We start from the raw sequence: 22775 nt of genomic DNA on the forward strand, positions 1-22775 counted from the left end.
TGTTCTCTCTTACAAAACAGAGAGAAACCAAACCTACTCACAGCTCGTCTGTAACTCCTGCTTGTTTAACTAGTACATTTGGAAGGAATTTTGCACCTCCTTCTGCATCTCTTTGAATGCTTCACAAAAAGAACCTTAATGCCCACCATAGAAGATTTAAATAAAAGACTTTAGTACTACTGCAGATGACATAAAGGGCAGTCAAAACTGCTGCCAACTCTTTTAATGTATGCCATACAATGATACAAACTATGTTACCCAAACTGAATTCAAAATACACAAACTCAAAAGTTCCACAAATTACTCCAAATTTTTCACTTAGCAAAAACAAAAATCCTGATTTTTCTAATCAAAGCAGATTTCTTCGTTTTCTATTTAAAACAGACTTCTTGCTGTTCTAAGCAGCAACAGCATCCAAGAAAGCTTGCCCGGGCTGACGTCTAGCCAAACGTCCATGACATCCAAGTAACTGCATATTTGACAACACATGTCCTTGTAAGTTTCAAGTATCAATTCATCGTAATTATAAACACAGAAGTATAGTGAGACAACGCAATGGGTATCTAGTGTCAAAGATGCCATAGAAGTCGGAGGCGCAAGGCACTAACTCATTCTATTAAGTTCAGAAAACACAATTGAAGGATGTGGGGCACTAGACACTCATGATAGAGCTTGAAGGACTAGGGCACTACATCATTCTATTGAGAAAGCATGCTTTAACATTGTTCAACTGGATACTCGGACAGCTCAGAAAACAAAATTAACAGGATATGATAAAACGAACCTTAGCATTGACACCATCTGGAACGATTCTGTTCTCTGACTTCCATTTGACGTAGTCGGTACGGCTGAACTTTGTGAATCCCCTAAAGATAGATACAAAAACATGGGTAAGTGAATGAGACCCTCATTTCATAACCCACCAAGCCCTCTGACAAATAGAGAGTGCACCACTACTAGGTATCACATATACACCAGTGTATTTAAGTCAGATGATATCTCAAACACAGTAAACTAAGAAGACACAAACTAGTCCAAGCACAAAAATATAATTAGAGTTATACAAATAACAGAGTTAAAGACTTGGAAGTGCTTTTGCCTGTGCAAATTAATTGAAAAGAAGGAAAACATACCACTTCCTGCTGACAATGATCTTTTGACGTCCAGGGAACTTGAACTTGGCACGACGAAGGGCTTCCTGGGCGTTGTTGCCGTTGGTATCCTTGCAACGAACTGACAAGAGGACCTGACCAATGCTAACTCTGGCACAAGTACCCAGGGGTTTCCCGAATGCTCCTCTCATACCAGTCTGGAGTCTATCAGCTCCAGCACATGAAAGCATCTTGTTGATCCGCAAGACATGGAAAGGATGTACCCTGACTCTCAAATGGAAGGCGTCCTTCCCAGCAAACTTGGTCATGTACTTGTTGCAGGCAATACGAGCAGCTTCCAAAGCCTCACTTGAGACATTTTCCTTCTCCCAACTCACCAAGTGGACACAGAAGGGAAATTCATCAACTCCTTTCCTTTTCATCCCAACATCATAAATTCTAATCTTTGGGTCAGGAACACCACGACAGTACCTTGACTTTGGGTAAGGTTTGTTCTTAATCTGCCTGTAACACCTTGCAGGTCCTACAATATTAAAAATCAACCAATACAATAAGTAATTGTGTACCGATCGGTTCTTTACTGGGAAGTTGAAAACCAACTACAAATCCAAAATGATAACAACATGACCCAAAATTAGCCATCATAAATCACTAAATATAGAATCTGCACCAGCATACAGCACAACAACCACATAACTTCTAAATCTAATAACAACCCTAAAAGAATACAATATTTATGATTTCTTATTCCAACAATAAGCATGTCAGCCCTCTACCAAAAACCAGGTATCACAAAGAGACTTATTCAAGTACTGTATTCCAAACAATAACAAAAACTCTTCATATGCATCAGTTATTCCCATTGAAAGTAGTTGCAGATCCTTTTCAATATCATTTGCAATCAAATACATGTTTTTCTCTAGCCAGTGAATATTTTCTTTGAACTCTTATAAATTTCTTCACCATACAAATTACTAAGCTAAGAAACTAAATCAGATAATCATTTAACATATACTCATTTCTTGAACTAATGGGTAAATCTGACTTTCAGAATATTATAAGTTACCCTTGTTCTGAGTAAGCCATAAAACAGTCAAAACTAAACCCTATGATGCACTAGAAGGTTCATGACAAATACAGGAAGGATTTGCGGAGACTTACTTCTCCCCATGGCTTTCCCGGCTGGTCTAGGATTTCCGAAGAAGATGAAAAAATTATAAAACCCTAGAAAATGAATTGGAGGTATTTTTCTATTTATACAGGTTTGGAAATTATGGAAATGCCATTTTCAACCCTAAGAGCGTCCACAATGGACGACCAAACCCAAATATTAGGTCCAGTGTATAGGCGTAGTGGGACGGACTATCGATCAAAATTTGATCAAAGATTAAAAACCAGACCAAATTTGGTCTGCGACCAAGACCAAACCCAAATATAGTCGGGCGTTTATATAATGTCCGCCTACACAACGGGCGTTGATATAATGTCCGCAATTCATCGAGTGTTTGTAAAGTTAACGCCTGATGTAGGGGTGTTCGTAAAGAATTCGCCTGGAACGGGCGGAGGTTAAATGTACGCCCCACTGGGCGTTGATATACATTACGCCTGACTACCAGGCGGGGATAAACTTAACGCCTTTAGTGGGCGTTGATATACATTACGCCCCAAGCTTACAATTAAGACCACCATCACATGGGGCGGGCTTTATACCTCCGCCCCATTACTTTTTTTTTTTTTTAATTTTCTGTTTGAATTCCTCCGAGCGTAATCTTTATTAACGCCTGATTTCAGGCGTAATCTTTACAAACGCCCCATTCAGGCGTTATCTTTACCAACGCCTGATTCCAGGCGTAAACTTTACCAACGCTCGATGTCCAGGCGAACTTTATATCAACGCGCGACCAAATTTACTCTTCTCCCTCTACGCCACACGACGGACTAAACCCAAATTTAATCTTTTTTTTTAGTCTTTGGTCTTTGGTTTTGGTCGCACCACTGCAGTTGCTCTAACAAGTTAACGAGTAATTTTGACTCGGGAAAAATATTGTGCGGTGGACCGTGTAAATGCTAAAACGCGTTTGTTTCAACGTATGCCCTCACGTCATCCTACCTACTAAAACCAGCACCACAGATAAGGGCCACCCATTTTGACTGCTGCAAAATGTGTGTGCATGTGTATAAGAAATTTGGAATCTGTATTGCATCCCAACTCCTAAGCCAAATCAAGTTCATGGGATTCAAGCCAAATCTAACATTTTGTTTTACTTTTTTTGGCCAGAGATGTTGACAAGGTAGGTAACAAAATCTCGAGTCAAATCAAAAGAAAAATAACAAAGCCATAAACTTGGAGTGCAAACAATAATCTCTTTTATGTTATCTTTTGCCATGAACATTCAGGCTTAGTTTGGTATTGCTGCGGCATTTATAAAAGTACTTTTCTGTTATGCGTTGATGTGCTGTGATGTGAGGAAAAAACAGTTAGACGTTTGATAAAATACTAATTAAAGTTAAAGTTGATTAAAAAAGTAATCAAAATGTGTTTGGTAATGATAAAAACAGATATATTTCTGAAAATAATTTTATTCAATTTTATTGAGTTTAAAAATAAAAATAAAAATAAATACATAAATATATTAAATATTAAATTTACTAATTGTACTATTATTATGATTGTTAAAAAAAATTATTTTACTTAACCACTTTTTAATATATATATATATATATATATATAATTTTCAAACCAAAAATCAAAATAAAATTAAGTAGTTTTATTTTCAAACAAACTAACTTCATCTTCATTATGTTTGACCATTAAGAAATAAGAAGCATAATTACAGGACTCAGCTTTCTTTCAAGGATTCTGAAGAGGCAGACTTGTTGCTGGTTGTACTAGAGATCTGAGAAAGATACCAACTGACACACCAGTTTTATTTTACAGTTCATCATTTATATTTTACATTTTACTCGGTTTCCAGAGGAAAAGGAACCAAGAGATGTACAGAATGTTGCATCAGCGGGGTTTTATCACGGGCTCCATATCACTGAGAAGTTCACTACCAGATACATCAGTTGATGCGTTTGGGTGCGGTATAGTAGAGACCGACGATGATGATGTCATTACTTCACCAGAGAACAGATTTTCGATAGACCGTGGTGGTGGCATCATGTCCAGCACTTCGTCAGATTCGATGTCAGTCAAGTCCAATGGTAAAGATTCTAACTCCAACATCAATTGCCATATATGTTCTAGCTCCCTGACCACCTCCAACATTGCAGGTCTTGAATCTGTTTCGTCTTGGCAACATCTAAAAGCCAATTTCATGAACTTCTCAACGCATTGAGGGTGATAACAACCCATACGGTTGTCTATGACTGCGAAGTATATGCCAGATTGATATGCTGCATTTACCTGTACAGAGATTGAAATAAGAACACAAACAGTTCAGCACCAGCAGACAATCTCCCAGGCTGGGATTTAATCAGTGATTTCATAATAAGTGATCCATCAAGATCCACCTAGTGCACCATGCCCTGAAGGGACGTCTATTTTCCACCCAAAATTTGATCATTTCAGCTTATACGCTTGAGAAGCAGTAGGTCTATCTGACCGGCTAAGGTTTCATCTTTTAAGGTAAAAAGATGAAACCAATAACAGTGACGGCATTTTGGTTTTTGAAAGAAGTAGCTAAACATGGAATCTAGTAATAACTCTTCTAGCATTATAGGGAGCATTTGAATACCTCTCGAATGATGTTCTTCCCATGTTGGATCGGATGCATCCCTGTTAAAAGCTCGAGAAATACTACCCCGAGGCTGTAAACATCACTCTTGTCTGTTAATTTGCGCGTCAAGAAGTATTCTGGATCAAGGTAACCCTGCGTGGAAAATAACAAGTTTAGCTATCTGTGTATATTTACTTCTGAACTCAAGGACCTTACTTGAAGTGATAAGCTGAACTTACTGGTGTTCCTTTCACAATGGTGGATACATGACCAGACACGACTCCATCACAATCTGGAACTGGTGCAAGCCGAGAAAGTCCAAAGTCTGCAACCTTGGCATTATATTTTGAGTCTAACAATATGTTGCTAGCTTTGACATCTCGGTGGAATATGGGTGGGTCTGCTTCTGTATGGAGGTAGAGAATGCCCTTGGATGAACCTAATGCAATACGCAACCTCATAACAAAACTGAGAGGCTCTTTTGCTTGGGCTATCAAATTACAAAGACAAATTACACAATAACAATAAATCAACATTCTACACAAGAAACTGTAGCCACTTTAGGGGAAAAATAAAATCAGTAGAGAGATAATCAACTGGTATAATATGACGAAAGAATTACCGGAAAGACAATCCCGAAGAGTGCCATTAGGCATAAACTCATAGATTAACATCTGCAGGCATGTCAGAGATAAAATTATGAATGTCATTTCCCTTGATCAAATGGAGTGCATGCATTGAGAATATGTAGCTGATGATGACAACAACCGAGCAAGGAGAAGTTCATTATCCTTCTGGCATGAACATAGTTTATAAAAAAACAAATACAAGAGAACATACTTGCTCCCCATCTTCATGACAATAACCGAGCAAGGAGACTAGGTCCCTATGATGTAGCCGTGATAGCAGTTCTATCTCCGTGAAGAACTCTTTTTGGCCCTCTAAGGAGTCTTCTTGCGCACGCTTTATAGCCACGACGGTTTTGTCAGCTAGGATACCTTTATAGACTCTTCCATAGCCTCCTCGGCCAATTTGAGCGGAGTCGCTGAAATTGCTAGTTGCCAGTGCCATCTCATTAAAGCTGAAGCTTTTAAGGCCAGTGATATGAATTGGCATGCTCAATTCTAAGGAGGAGTATAAATAACAAAATGAGATGTCACAAGTACCATGTTAAATGCATCCTCTGTTGGTGAAGTCAATTGTAATAGATAATTAAAAACAGGTATTACCAGTACCCTTAAATACCGACAAATTTAAGAGAACTCGATATATGGACATAAAATAAACGGTAAAGAAGGCTACAAGGACTTGCCTTGATTCTTTTTTGCTGGTCTACGGTACCTGGCTTGTCTTTTTGTAATAAGAATTGCAACAACTAGAGAAATTATAAGCGCACAAGCAGCAGCCCCTAACACAATGCCAACTAAGCCACCTTTGCTGATGCTTGGCTTGGAGGAATCAAGAGCAACTGCAACAACAGAAACAGGAACTATAAGAAACTTTACCCATTCCATTATTCTAGAGGACTTCTGATTACAGGAAAGAATAAAAGTATGAAAGAAAATATGCACCAAATTTTCTGAGAAAACCTAAAAAAAGATTCCCTTCAGCACAATCTAGTTCACCTTATTCTAGACTTCTGGTTACAGGATAGAAAAACAACACGAAAGAAAATATGCACCTTCAATTAATAGCTCGTACAGGTCCAAGACAATGTAGTCATCTGGCAATAAAGACAACACAACTTTAACTATAAAAGCTATAATCAAGAAAACATACCATTTGAATAAGGTCCCCGGAGAGTGAAGTTGAGTAGTTCGTACCGTCCAAAAAGATTGCTTCTTGCTAATGTCCACATTGTTAATATGCCTCTAATTCGTTGAATCTCACTTGAGTTGAATATACTAGAATGATTGTTAAACTTAGGATATAGCTTCAGGTACATCCTTAGCCTAGGACCTTCTTCCCACATAAATGAATCAATGTTTAGCTGATATAGATCCAGGTTGAGAGCAGTGGTCACATAAACCTCAAATAAGTCACGATATGGAGGGAAATCTGAAATTCTGGGACTTTTTAACCTGTAGCCAAATCCAAGAGGTGAAGCACAAAAGCATGGGATGGGAGATTCTGGGACATACTCAAAGAAATCCTCAGCAGGGCATGATTGCTTAGAACAAACAGCTGTGGAGTTGTCTGAGCTACCAGGTGACTCGTTGTTTTTTATTTCAGTTCCACAGAACTGGACAATTTTGAGCTTGTTTTTATTGCCGCAAACAGGATTCCCTTGGAGCCTGATTATTCAAGGAGTAGATATATATATTGAAGACAGTCAGTTAAACTAGAATCTGTTAGAAGACAATCTGTTGACATAGAGAAAACAAACACACATGTTAAATGCAGAAGTTAGCCCCGTGGAAATAAAACAAATTAATATCATGCTACACTGTTTAACAAAGATGCTCGTAATAGATTAGACTCTATACGAAGCAAAAATACAATGTGGATTGACCAACCATCACAAAGACATAACCCAAGGATAATGAAAGCCTTCAATTTCAAGGTTAAGGCGGCTAGACTATTAGGCAGCAATTATGAAACAATATTTCAAAGTTTTAGGCCAATATCACCCTCCATATACAAATTAGTTCTTCAAGCTAAAAATTAATATATTTGAATATCTTATAGGCTTCTCAAACGATCCTTAATCAACCTTCAGACCTTGATATAGCCAGATCAGAAGATGACCCACCTTGCACGGTAACTCTATTAGGAATATCAGGTCATTTTAAGGCTATCATCGAAGTTTTAAGCTTAACAATAGTTTTTAAAGCCATTAGGCTCACCAATTTAGGATAAATGAATACATATGAAGATAGACCCTTAGTATAGCTAGTATAGTGATGTAGGGATATACCTTAAAGTCACGTTATTTGGAGGATTAAGAGCACCTGAAATGCTTGAAAGTAAATTATTCCGGAAATCACTGCACACACAGAGTTCTTAAAGTCAAGTTGATAAGAACAAAACAGTTTCAAATAAGTTAAATTCACAAAACTGATAATATTCCAGATTCATGAGCCAAGAAGGATCTACTTTGAAATACAGTTTACTGTATGGTTTATGAGAACAATAAATAAGTGTACACCTCAAAAAGTATTATTCACGAATTCTTACATGTAAAGTCTTGCAGATGGGCTGAAAGGCACGCTCTGCCAAATGTTGGATGGAACAGAGTTGGTTAACATATTATTCTCGAGTGACCTGTAAGAGGAAGTCTGTTATATAATCCTTGCAAAGAATGTTCATGCATTAACTTCCAGGTGAATTACTTTATTATGAGTGATGAAAAATCTCCAAGGTAAAGAGTACAAGAACCAGGGACGTATCATCACAGCACCAGACCTGTTCCTTCCCAAAAGTCATCTAAACATGTTGATAAGAGAATGGCAAGACCAAAGAGAGAGGTTTACTCACAGTCTCTGGAGGCGAGGAAGACCCGAGAAATTTGAGGGTATCGACCCATTGAGATGGTTGTCTGAAAGAATACTGCAGACAGCATAGATTACAATATGTAAGTTTGAAATAGATTTCCAAATGCATAAAATAGCTTATTCCAAGCTCGGTAGAGAGTAAAATGGATTGGTAGTTGCACACATAGAAGTGGATGAAGAGCATTAAAAAGCTTGCAAATCTCTCTTACATAGTAGTTATATTAGCAGACAACTTGTTTGAGGGTATAGGTCCAGTTAGCTTATTGAAGCTAAGATCTCTGCAGCATATACACGATTTAAAAAGTTACTATATGATTATTGACCAAAACCAACAAATTCACCAATATATTTCTAGGCACTAGCAATACTCAGAAAGTTAGGAAACCTTCTCTTTGCAGATATTGTTTTTCACAACAGTTCTTCAAAGCCCAGAAAATACATAAACAAAATACAACTAACAGACATGTATAATAAATTACTTCCTTAAATAGTTCAAGGTACTTACATGTAGTGGAGATCAGGAATTGTGCCTAAATCAGGAACAGGTCCTTCCAAGCTACAGTTCCGAAGACTCCTGTAAAGTCAACTGAACAAAATGACGACTGTGCTTTATCAAAAACCTGAGAACTGCAACATCCATATGATCACTATAATGATCCGTTGAAAGTTTACACATACAAGCAAGAAGGTGAAAAACTACCATAGCTCGACAATAAGATGAACAGTAGTTGGGAAGGGCATCTCTACATGTACATTCTCTTCTTTCTGGCTGTTATCCTAACTTCTAAGGTAAATAACGTCAAAGACTTGCAATTAAATACTCTTACATTTTCACCAGTTTCGGTAAGTTCCCATAAGTAGCTGGAATCCGACTTCCCTTAAATTGGTTGTTATCAAGCTGGCTGCAAAATGAGGGAAGAACTTAGAGAACAGATATGCTTTCACATCTTCGAACGAGAAGTATGGAACAAAGTAAAATGGAAAATAGACAGTGAGAAACAGCAGATGCAGGGAACCATCAATTTGCAAATGTCATTTTTTGTAGTTTCAAGGTGGATCGAGTATAATTCAGAAATATGATCCCGAACCTTACACCAAATATCCAAGTGTTAGGTCTAGTATGCCGAAGGAATTTTGGGATGCATTCTGCCCTTGAATTTTTTGCTAAGCTGTAATCATAGTGATGAAGTTAACCTATTGTAGAGCCACCCGATGACATATTTTGAAGACTTGAAGTATTTAAAAACTATACCGACAGCAGATTCATGGAAGAAACTAAATCCAAGGAAGAGAACATACAGTATAAGCAGAGTTGGAATGTTTGAGAACTCTGGCGGAAGATACCCTGACAGGTTGTTATTATCGAAAAGACTGAAACACCAAGAAAGCATAAGCAAAGAATAGTGAAAAATAATAAAAATTCACCAGTTTATATTTGTGGAACAAGAAAAGAACTTACAAATGAGCGACATTTGGTAATCTGGAAAGCTCCGGAGGGATTTGCCCACTAAATGAATTATTGTTCATGTGGCTGTAGAAGATAACATTTGCGGACAATAAGCTAGCTATAGTACTTGAGCAGATAAGCTAAATTTTCTCAACAAAAAAAAACACCTACAAATGCTTAGTTTTGTTCAAATTTGCCCATGATACTGGTATTGGTCCTGATAAGTTGTTTTGATCGAGTTGGATTCTATCCAGATTGGGAAGGTAACCAAGTTCAGCTGGTAATGAACCTGATAGCTTATTCCCACTCAAAAGCCTATATTTAGAAATTGAATGTTAGATTATGTTGGAAAATGAGTTATACTAGAAAAAGGAAAAAAAATAAAAATGAAGAAAGCACGTTTAAGCAAAGACGAGTTCAAAGAACTAAGGATTGTCAATAATATGATGCCATTCTTAAATCTGAAGCTGAAGTAACCGTATGAGGCTATGACCTTGAAAGCAACATCAAATTTTATTACTGGGATGTTGATCAATGCAAGGGTTGTTTCAGCCAATAGGGTTGAACAGACCATGGCTATACACACATTAATGGACAGGGTCTCATGTCCCAAAAGAAAGATCACCATTATGTCAACTGAGGTTAGAATATATGTTTCCTACTGTAGGTAAACGTTAAGGGATATTGATATTGGGCCTTGCATACTAATCACCTTTACACAAATAACTTGTTCGTGGAATAACTTCAAACATTGCTCACAGTTCAGAAAATCTCAATATCAATCGATCTGTATTGAACATATGATTCATATAATATTATAAGAGTGTCTAAATTTCAAATGTCTTTGTTTCATACGGCATTAACCTTTCCTATAAGCATTGACCTTTTACCACTAGTATATAAACATATAGAATCCTGCACTACATAAATTGTTCCTTGTCATGGATTTTGTGGATTTTTCAGAAAGGAACTCAATTAATAAATTACAAAATGAAAATATATCATTCACAAGCATCCAGTAGATGTTTGGCACAACTCCGGGTCCTTGTTGTCAATTCGTCTCATATCTAGATGATAACTCTACTTACCAAAACATCACTGCTCACACTTCCGCATTCAAGATAGATAAATTGTTAAGCAATGTACTTATTCACAACATTACAAATGTGATGTATGTGTACAACATCGCAGAACTTCAAAATTCAGCATAATATATGTGTACTTACAACAGTTCCAGGGATTTAATGTATCCTATCTCCTTTGGTATACCACCAGATATGTTGTTCCACAGGAAGTCTCTGTGAGTGAAGAACAAGATCACAACAATTAACATCACAGTAGCAAGGTATATGTGATCCTTCGTCAATAAAAAGCAATTACTAAACATTTTCATCCAAAGTAGCTGTTTCATTAGCTTGAGATTTTGAAAAAACTTCAAGACTCACATGATTTTTATCTGCAACGGCTCGCCAAGCTCAGGCGCCAAAGTACCAAAAAGATTCATATTTAGCAGTTGCCTGCAAAAGAAGAATGCCAATGAGTGTTATCAGCTCTATCTCAATTTTCATCTTGTTATAAAATGAGTATACTAGGAAACCCAAAAATTTTTACAGTTCTTGAACATGAAGGTACCCATCAGTTCCTGGTGTATTAAAACACAAAATCCCTGTCCAATTCGAATTACATGGGTCACCTTTGTTCCAACTTTTTAGATGGTTCAAAGGATCAATTAGACATTCTTGATAGCTCGTAATGCATTCACTACACATATGAAGGTAATTACATCATTTAGAATTCTTTCGAAAAACCAAAAAAATTACAATCTATTGGAGTGATTGAATTACACATGCATAAATGAAAAGGGTACAAATTGTTAGGATCCTTGCCTGTATCTCACAAAAAATAAGCTAAGAACCCTAAATAAACCCTTTGATTGGGGGTTAACCACCAGCTTGAAGAGTAATTTTAAAGAACAGAACTTTGGTTTATTGATTAGTTGTTCAAATACAGGACTTAAGGCAGTATTTATAGCTGCACAGACTTGCAAAACAAGGAAAAAGAGTTCCGATAAGAAAGGGAAACCAAACTATGCTAGAAATAGAGAAGCCTAAATAAGTAAACTAGTGTGAATGGTGTTGGGTCGCAACATCCCACCTTGCTCGAAACCAGGCTTGTCCTCAAGCCTCAAATTCTGGAAACTTAGCGATGAAATCATCAGCATCTTACCAAGTTGCGTCCTCTTGCGCATGATTCTTCCACTTGATTAACCATCTGGTGCCTGCACTACTGCCTTTCTTATACATGCGACGATCCAAAATCGAATCAGGTTCCCATTTTTCATAATCAATAATGTCTGGTAACACTTGTTTCACAGATGTAGTTGATCCCACCTTTAGTTTAAGTTGAGATACGTGAACAACTGGATGAATGCGGCTAGAGGCAGGAAGCTCTAGTTTGTACGCAACTGACCCAATTTTTTCCAAAATGCGGAATGGTCCATAGAACTTAGGAGACAGCTTTGAAAAAGATTGCCGAGACACTGTTGTTTGACGATAAGGCTGTAATCTTAAATAAACCCAATCATTTACTGAAAAGGAACGCTCAGTACGGTGCGAATCAGCATATGTTTTCATTCTGGACTGTGCATCATGCAAATGAGACTTCAAAAGCTTGAGTGTATGATCACGAGCCTTAAGATTTAATTCAACATCGTGCACTGAAGTTGAACCTGGTAAATAAGCTGTAACCGCAGGTGGTGGACGACTGTACAATGCCTGATAAGGAGACATTCGAATGGCTGAATGAAAGCTTGTATTATACCACCACTCAGCCCAAGGTAACCATTTGCTCCAATCAGTTGGCTTCATTCCCGCAAAACACCTCAAATAACACTCTAAAGTTCTATTTGTCACCTCTGTTTGTCCATCCGACTGAGGATGATAAGCTGAACTGCGACATAACTGTGGATTCTGAAGAGAGAAATAAGCCTCCCAAAACTTACTCAAAAAAATGGGATCTCGATCACTTACAATCGATCTTGGCATGCCATGTAAACACACAATCTCCCTCACAAAGATATCGGCTACAGAATGTGCAGAATATGGATGTGTAAGTGGTATAAAGTGAGCATATTTCGTTAAACGATCTACGACTACCAATATAGAATTTTTTCTATTGGACGAGGGAAACCCATCAATAAAGTCCATAGAAATATCGATCCATACGTCAGTTGGTATTGGTAATGGATTAAGAAAACCTGGAGGAGAAACAGCCTCAGATTTGTTTCTCTGACACACTTCACAATGAAGGATAAAATTCTTCACAGATTGCTTAAGTCCTTTCCAGTAAAAACTATGTTGTACTCTCTTATATGTACGCAAAAACCCGGAATGGCCACCAATTGGAGTTGAATGAAACTCCTGCAAAATTTTTGAACACCACAAAGAAGTGGAAACTACCACAATTCTGCCTTTGTAACGTAATATACCAGCTACGTAAGAATAATTACGCTTATAAGTTGGATCTGCAACTAACCTTTGAATAATCTCCCCATATTCAGTGTCATGATGACATTCGTGCATTATTTCTGTTACACCACTGAAAACTGGTGCAGTAAGACTGTAGTGGAAGCTGGATTGGCGAGATAGAGCATCAGCTGCAGCATTGTCTTTTCCTGGTCTAAAGATTATCTCATAATCGTAACCCAAAAGTTTAGATAGCCATTTCTGTTGCTCTAAGGTAGATATTTTCTGGTCCAAAAATATTTCAGACTCTTATGATCTGTGTATATTTTGAAATGCCTCCCAAGCAAATAATGGCGCCATTTTTGAATTGTAGAAATAATAGCTAGCATTTCCTTATCATAAACTGTTAAATTCTTGTTCTTCTCAGCTAAAGGCTTGCTGTGAAAAGCAATAGGCCTACCAGATTGTAACAAAACAGCACCCAATCCAAATCCAGAAGCATCGCATTCAATTGCAAATTCTTTAGAAAAATCAGGAAGGATCAAAACTGGTGTTGTAGTAAGAGCAGTTTGCAAAAGTTTGAAGGCAGCAGTAGCTTTTTCCGACCATTGAAAGGCATCTTTCTTAAGTAGTTGAGTTAATGGCGCACTGATCTTACCAAAATCCTTAACAAACTTTCGATAATAACCTGCCAAGCCCAAAAAACCGCGTAACTCTCTGATGGTAGTGGGTGTAGGCCATGACATAATACATTCAATCTTCTCTTGTTCAACTGAAACTCCCTCAGCTGAAATTACATGTCCCAAATAACCCACGGAGGACTGAGAAAAGGTGCACTTGGATTCCGTCACAAATAACTGATTAGAACGAAGTACTTCAAACACCTGAGACAAGTGAATCAAATGATCAGACATATTCTTGCTATAAATCAGAATGTCATCAAAGAAGACCAGCACGAACTTTCGTAAATATTCCCTGAAAGAATCATTCATTAAACTCTGAAAAGTGGATGGAGCATTGGAAATACCGAATGGCATAACCAAGAACTCATAGTGACCATCGTGAGTTCGAAAAGCTGTCTTAGGAATATCAGCTTTATGCAATCGTATTTGATGATAACCCGAACGCAAATCCAGCTTAGTAAACACAGTCGCACCATGCAGCTCGTCTAACAGCTCATCAACAACAGGGATTGGAAATCTATCCTTGATTATCAGCTTATTCAAAGCACTGTAATCAACACACATACGCCAAGACCCGTCTTTCTTACGTACCATCAGCACTGGGGAAGAATAGGGGCTCGAACTTGGACGTATAAAACCAGAGAATTGTAATTCAGCAACAATCTTTTCAATTTCTGATTTCTGAAAGTAAGGGTATCGATACGGCCTCACATTGACAGGTGGAGAATCAGGAACCAATGGAATTCTATGATCATGAAGACGTTCTGGTGGAAGAGCCGTTGGTTGCTTGAAAATATCAGTAAACTGAGCTAATAATTGTTGTACTCGAGGATCAATAACCGATGTTGCCTTCAATGAAGTAGTTAATGCATCTAGTTCAATAAAAACCCCATGATTTGCATGTTGTAATAAACGCTGCATGGATTTTTGCTCCAAAATCATTACAGACGAATGATTGTTACCAACTAAGGACACAGTTTTACCATTAACTGTAAATTGCATTGATAATCTTGCAAAATCCCATTCAATAGGTCCTAAAGTACGTAACCATTGTACCCCTAAAACTGCATCACAACCACTAATGTCAAGCAAGTGGAAATCAGCATTAAACCTGAAACTAGGGAGTTGAATAGGGACAGAAAGACAAGAACCCTGAGTATTCAACTTGCTACCATCACCCACAGTAACACTTAGAGGAGAATCTCGAGAACAAACTTCAAATCCACATTGTTTAGCCACAGATGGATGCAAAAAGTTATGAGTAGATCCTGAATCAATTAAAATAGTAATGGGTTTAGATTTAATACAACCTGTAACGCGCATGGTACGTGGAAAGGAAGAACCAAATAGCGAGCTTAAGGAGATGGTAGGATCAAATTCAGATACTTCAGAAACTTCTAGGATCCACAAATTTCTCTGGTGCAAAACGAGCTCGAAGATGAGCACCAAACTCAGCACCAAGTAACAATGGCAGCTTTAGACTGCTTCCATCTAAACCAAACATTAGCATCACCTTTCAAATTTGCAGAGGCAATAGTAATTTTAAGAGCATCATCTGCTGTGTGAACTGCGAAATATTGATCTGCATTGAAAAGCCAACCGTCAGGATCATCTCCATCGAATTGAGGAAACTTGAGGTTGATGTTATTTTGTCGCGGAGGTGGGGGTGGAGGTGGATTATTACGAGGACCACCATGATTGCCTGCAACTGGAGGAAGCAAGGGGCGAAGTTGATCAACAACGGCCGTGGCAACAGAAGCGGCAATGGTTGTGGACAAATTTGTTAACGCTGTAGTAATACTGGCTGTCAAAGCTGTATTATTCTCTGTTAACTCTAGCTGACGTTGTGTTCTTTCTTCTTCACGTTGCTGAAGCTGCTCAATAACTTTATGTTTTCTTCTCTCTGTTTCTTCAGACTTGTTGGCGTTCATAGCCTGAATAAGCGCAGTGACATTCTTGGTCAAGTCTGTCATTCCATCATTAACCCCCTTGAGATTTTCTGTATAATCATGACCACCCATTGTACTTCCAAAAAATAAAAAAAAAATTCAGAATTTGAGAATAATTCGTTCGCTCTGATCCAGATGTTAGGATCCTTGCCTGTATCTCACAAAAAATAAGCTAAGAACCCTAAATAAACCCTTTGATTGGGGGTTAACCACCAGCTTGAAGAGTAATTTTAAAGAACAGAACTTTGGTTTACTGATTAGTTGTTCAAATACAGGACTTAAGACAGTATTTATAGCTGCACAGACTTGCAAAACAAGGAAAAAGAGTTCTGATAAGAAAGGGAAACCAAACTATGCTAGAAATAGAGAAGCCTAAATAAGTAAACTAGTATGAATGGTGTTGGGTCGCAACACAAATGTTCAGTAAATTCACCTTCGGATGGATCGGTAAGTTGAGCTACGGAAAGTAGAGAAAAGCAGCATAAATAGACAACCAAAGCACTTGCTGCTGATAAACAAAATTTCACTCTCGGCTTATCGAAACCCTAGAAAACAACAGAACACAATAGAAGGAAAATGAAGGTGAGAAGTTTGTGAGTGTTGATGAAGGTTGGAAAATTTGTTGATAATGATGATGAGGAGTAAGAGGTTAAATGTTGAGTTGTTGTTAGATTTAGGTTGAAAAATTAATGGAGGTTTCGTCGTCATGGTGAATAGTCGCAGATTTCGGACTGAAAATACAAAATGCAGTTGTTTAGTGCGGACAGAGTTTTGTGCGTCACTCTAATTTAAATCAAACTGTGGATTTCTGGCGCCCAAAGACTTGTGTTAATAACTTAGTAATGCTAATTTGCGCTTGAAGTCAACTGTATAGTGGATCCTTTTAACTTGTTGATCGCTCTCTGCTTATCTTGTTCTGAATTTCTTATGCACCTCATAGTTATGTTGTTGCTATTTTTCTTTTTATACCATCCAAATAAAAGGTCAGGATGCTAAATTTTTTTGGTGAATAAACTTTCCATTCCGCTAGACTCACCGAAGGAAATCCCGAGTGGAGATCTAATAGGCAGGAGGCAGCCTTTTAGTATTTGGATGTGTGTTGCGTAAAGTGAGCCCATGCTTCTATCGATAAGTTTATCATTTCCAGTTAAATTTTATGTGTACTACCCGTTCACAAAAGTATAAATTGAATAAATACTCCTTCTTTTAAGACAATGAAATTTCGTGTCGGAAAATTATATCCAAATTAGGTGGATGGGCACTTAAATCTTAGGTTGATGTACTTCTGGCTTTTAAACTCTTGTGAAGGATATTTTTGTTTGATTATTCCAAATTCGATTTACGAGTATAAATGGGTTACAAAATTATTAACTTCAAGATGATTAATTGAAGTAGAGAAAATACTAACGATTGTAACTGTGGTCGACACAGTAAGCCATCCATTAGAGATGTCATTTGATCTTCAACAGGTATGATAAGAGTCCTGGATTGTGTCTGTTGTAACAGCTACAGCTTGTTTACACCCTGACACTTTCCGTTTTTGTTTTTGTTAACTCTAACTGTAACATTGTTTTTAAGCAGATAATTTATTAAGAAAATAAAAAGAAATATTAAAGCAGAGGGGGCATAAATCCAGAACCTCTTGAAGAAAGGGGCGGAGAAATAAAAAAGAAAGTACTTAAGTGGAAAAGTACATGAACAAGCTCATCTAAAGGGTTTCGCTCGAAAATTCTTTTCAGGAGCTTTCAGTAAATTTCATGTTTTGGTTTAACAAATTTCTTCTTAAAACGACGCATAACTGTAACTATCAGTGTACTCTTTACATTGGTCAGTCCTTTTATGTACGTTAGAGTTTGTGCGGTGATGAGTGCCAAATAATGTATATATTTATCCCTTTTTGTTGGCATTTAACTCATCTTTTGTGCAGTAATTCTACATTTTATCCCATATTCTGTATTTTCATTGTTTTCAAGAATAAATATTTTTCTTACTTAATTTTGCATTTTTAGGTAATAAATAAAGTTTGGATGAATAGCAGAGCGGAAAAGAGCAGAAAAGTAGTGAAAAGCCGGGAGGAATTACACAAGGAAGCCGCGAAGAATGTTGTGCACAAGACCAAAAGGGTAGAAATGGGCTCAAGAAGGAAGAATTGTTCTTAAAGACGATATGGGCTTGGCATACCCAAGGCCCAAAACCCTTACCCAAACCCATTTTCTATATCCATACCCGCCTCCATTCTCAGCCGTTAGATCGGATCCATTTCATCATCCAATGGTCGCTTCTTCATCGTTCATCAAAATCTGAAGTCCCTGCAAAACACCATAGTACCTAAATTCCAAGCCTTCAGATTAGATCACATTTAGATCCTACGGTCGCTTCTTTGCCTGCGCATCAAACCTCGATACTTCCGCTTAACACTACAACACCTAACTCCATCTGGTGTCGTCAATTTTGTTGTATCTCATAATCCAACGGTCGCCACATACCTCTCCATCGTAGCCGTTCGATTCAATCTGTATGGGATCATCCAACGCTCTTTACTTGCTGTTCATCAAAACTCGTTACACCCGCTCAACACCCTAGCAACTGAACCCTATTACCCCAAAAAAAACGGACCCTTCTTCTCCATCGGGTTCTTCCTCTCTTCTTCCCAAACAACAGAGAGCTGCTCTGCAACTCCATCACCTCCACCAGCTACACCTTCTTCTCGAACCACACCACCACCACAACCATCCGACAACACCATGATCTCCAGTAGCGCCACCCGACAACATCAGCATCCTATCCCCCTAAGCCTAGCTGTTGTATCTAACCCACACGCATCTCACTGACCTAGATGTGGGTTTGATGCAACACCTCGATTTAGGGCATCAGAAGAATGGAGAGGAGCATAGGGAACAATTGCAGAGCATGGGTCAGCGTCGAATTGGGTAAATTTTATTTTGGGAACCCTAATTTTTGGGATTTGGGGGAAACCCTAATTTTAATGTTTGGGTATAAATTGAGGGTTGGGTATCACTGTTAGAGGTGTTCTTGGACTAGCCAAGTTACCAATTAGGTTTAATTTTAGTTTGTAAAATTCTAATTTCAATTTCATAAACAGTTAGGGTTCTGTTAATTTAGGGTTCTTCATTTGCTGCCACTGTCCAAATTTCAATTCCATACTTTATTGTTTAATTCCATGTTTAGGTTAGTTTTAATTTCAAATTCAGTTAATTTCAATTTTCAATTTTATTCTTAGTGTTTGCTGTTAATTGTCTGTGTTACTGTTAATTTTATTTTGTAAATTTTGTTAATGTTTCATTGTTTAATCTATGTTAGGATAGTTTAATTAGAATGTTTCACTGTTTAATTTCACTGTAAATGCTCCTGATTTGTGTATGTTACTATGTTATCTCTGTGATGTTTACTGTTTTGTGTGAATGTTAGGCTAAAGCCTTAGAGCATTGAGTTGATTGAGCAGTGGGGAGAAACTAGTGCTCACTAGTGACTGTGAGCAAACTGGTTCTCTTCCCACTCTAGTTGTATGCCTAGGCTCTCTTGTTTTGTCAACTGTTAGCTTCTCAAATGTTAGGATTAGTTTACTGTTGTGTGTCAATGCTAGGTTAGAGCCTTAGAGCATTGAGTTGATTGAGCAGTGGGGAGAAACTAGTGCTCACTAGTGACTGTGAGCAAGCTGGTTCTCTTCCCACTCTAGATGAATGCCTAAAGCCATTGCCTTGGCTTTGCTTTTTTCCTTCCTTTTTTTTACTTCACTGTCTTCTTCTCATCTCCCCTGCCCTTGGCTTAGGCCTTGGTTCACTTGCATTGTTCTCTGCTTGTAGTTGATGTGTTCTGTCACCTTCTCATAATCCTTTTGCCCTGTGTTGCCCTGTGTTGCTTCCATTGTAAATTTCCTCCATTGTCTTTGACTTAGGCTAACTGCCTCTGTATTATTGCCCCACTGTTTTCTTTCCCTTGCTGTTTTCTCCTTGCCGTGCAACCCTGCTGTTGCTGCCTCCCTTCCACTGCTTGTGCAGCTGCTGCTGCAACCCTTCTGCTGCTGCTGAAGCCACTGCTGCTGCTGCAACTGAGCTTGGCTCACAGCAATCCAAAAGCCCAAGCTCAGTTCTCAGTTCAAGACCAAGCCCAGGTTTGAACCAAAAGTTGAAGCCCACTGTCCATTGTTTGTACAAACTGAAGCCCAGTTCATTAAGGCCCAGCCACAGTTTAGGTTAAGGCTCAAAGCCCAATTCAGTCAACTGTGGGCTTAATCCAAAAGCTTGAACTCAATCAAAGGCCCAAAGCCTAGTGCATTTCAAGACCAACTGAGCCCAAGCTCAGTTCATTTCATTGTTAAAAACAAACCCATTAGACCCAATTTACTCAAAGGGTATTCAAAGCCCAACAACAGCAATTTAGAAACCCAAAATAGCTAGAAACTCCAAACACACCCAGTCTCTGTGGATCGACCCGTACTTGCACGAGCTACAACCGACGACCGTGCACTTGCGGTATTACTGTAGGCCCGTTCTCATTTCACTTCAATTTTATACGCTTTCCCGGGCCCACCATGCGGTACATGTACCCCTTGTCCTGTATCTACTAGCGATAATGAGTTCATTTATTTCGATCAATAATTTTGGTTTTGTTATCTTGGTATCATACTTAAAACTCAGACCAAGTTTTTTCATCACTATTAATGAAGCTCTTTTGAATTTTTTTCTCGAGTGATTTTCTCATAGACCTTCTTCTACATACATTAGAGTCTGCGGGTACAAGTACCCCTTGTCATGTATCTACTGGTTGTAATGAGTTTATTTATTTTGATCAAGAACTTTGGTTCTATTATATTGGTATCATACGTAAAACTCAGACCAAGTTTTATCATCTCCATTAATGAAGCTCTTTTGAACTCGATCATTTGTTTCTCGAGTGATTTTCTTATAGATCTTCTTCTATGTACGTTAGAGTCTATGGGGTACTTGTACCGTTGTCATGTATCTACTAGCTGTAATGAGTTCATTTATTTCGATCAAGAAGTTATCTTGGTATCATACGTAACACTCAGACCAAGTTTTATCATCTCTATTAATGGAGCTCTTTTGAGCTCAATCATTTGTTTCTCGAGTGATTTCCTCACAGATGTTATTCTATGTACGTTAGAATCTGTGGGGTATAAGTATCCCTTGTCCGGTATCTACTAGCTGTAATGAGTTCATTTATTTCGATCAAGAATGTTGGTTCTGTTATCTTGGTATCATACATAAAACACAGACCAAGTTTTATCATCTCCATTAATGAAGCTTTTTTGAACTCAATCATTTGTTTCTCGAGTGATTTTCTCATAGACCATCAGAAACAATATGATTATTAATACCATTGTCTGATACCAAGGATTTTCTCCAATTGCTAACATGGTATGGAGATTCTGTGGAGGTGTAAGACCCTGGTAAGAAAACTTCAACATATTAACATATTTATATGCAAAATAACTTGTTTTGTATTTAACGTTGTACTTTGTCATTAGAAATAATAGCATATGGAGGAGAAACATAAGTAAAATTTGAGAAGCAGGTTTAAATATAAATTGATTAAAACCTCCTCGAAAATTAGGATTGGAAAACCTATTGCCTTTATAATTTGGATTATGTCCACCTTTCATCATAGGATGAGGACCACAAAATTGTTGTTGAAATTTTGGTTGAAACTAACCATGAAAAAAAGCCAAAAGAGCTTCGTTTTAAGTATTTGCAACTATAGACTTATATATGGTAGTAATGACAATCTCTTCACTTAGAAGAAGATTGTGAAGTTAACACTTGTAACACGTGGATTCCGAAGTCTAATAAATGTTGAAAAAGCATCATATACAGAACTCAATCCTGCAAGTGGATTGACAGCAATTTTACTATCTCTAATGATGGATCTTGCAGTAGCTAATTGTTAGAGTACTTCTCGGTCAAACTCACAGGTTTTTCTATCTCAAGCTTGTTGTAAATGTTAGATGAACAAACCTATATTTTGATTTCTAGTCTACTAAGTCAAGTCTCGGAATAAGTATAGAAGTTGGTGTTGCGTATCCGACATCATGGAATAACCCTCGAAGACTGAATATCGACTAAGACATTTGGAAAACTTCATCAACAAGGTATATGAAAATTAAACCATTCTATTTACTTACAATCTTTACAATTCTATCTATATAAGACTATGTCGTATGACTTCTAGTAGATTTATTGCAAAGAAGAAATTTCGAGTCAAGCTTGTCTTATTAAACATCTCGAAATATGATTCAAGTAATGGATGCTCATCGTTCCTTAACAATTTTAGATCGAAACAATTTACTGTTCAAAAATTAATGTTATGGATCATTTGAAAATTTCCCAAGCAATGGTATTATTTCTATGGAAAATAGAAGGTTTCAAACATCAAAGAGAGTAAATTTAGAATGTAATTTGGACTCAGAGTAGGTTGTGAACCATCTCGCAAACAATAGATATATGAGTTTATGGAATACAAGAAAGTTTTCAAACCACAAAGTTCAAAAATGGGACAATTTACCAACCCGGTTCACGAACCATGGTGATCTGAAATTGGTGAAAGGCTAATGGTTGGCGAACCCAGTTCACGAACTGTTGTCATCTGAGTTCAAAAGTCGCAGAGTGTCAGGATTCATGAACTGCCTAACGGGTCGTGAACCGTTTCACCAGAGGTCCCAATAAATATTAGCAGATGCTCAAAGACTTTTTAAATATGTTTAGCATTGCTATGACTCTCATAAACACCTCTAAGACATCATTGATCACTAAAACACCTTATGTATGTGCATCATGATTAAATTCTTAAGTGTTTAAATGAACACGATATTGTATATGAGTTCGAAGGAAATATTTGCCAAGAACGGTCATTATACATGGTTCCG

General features: G+C 37.7%; 1 protein-coding gene and 1 pseudogene across 1 annotated transcript; both read right to left on the reverse strand.

The window, feature by feature from the left end:
• Positions 1–155: 155 nt before the first annotated feature.
• Positions 156–2392, reverse strand: LOC113311843 (60S ribosomal protein L10). Its single transcript, XM_026560644.1, has 4 exons — positions 2274–2392; positions 1134–1635; positions 785–866; positions 156–469 (listed from the first exon to the last, which is right to left on the reverse strand). Exons 1-4 carry the CDS (start codon positions 2281–2283, stop codon positions 398–400), a joined length of 666 nt encoding a protein of 221 aa, XP_026416429.1. The 5' UTR covers positions 2284–2392; the 3' UTR covers positions 156–397.
• Positions 2393–4114: 1722 nt separating this feature from the next.
• Positions 4115–21320, reverse strand: LOC113312374 (annotated as a pseudogene).
• Between the last annotated feature and the right edge of the window lie 1455 nt (positions 21321–22775).

The sequence above is a fragment of the Papaver somniferum genome, chromosome 9, assembly GCF_003573695.1.
Source record: "Papaver somniferum cultivar HN1 chromosome 9, ASM357369v1, whole genome shotgun sequence".
Lineage (NCBI taxonomy): Eukaryota > Viridiplantae > Streptophyta > Magnoliopsida > Ranunculales > Papaveraceae > Papaver > Papaver somniferum.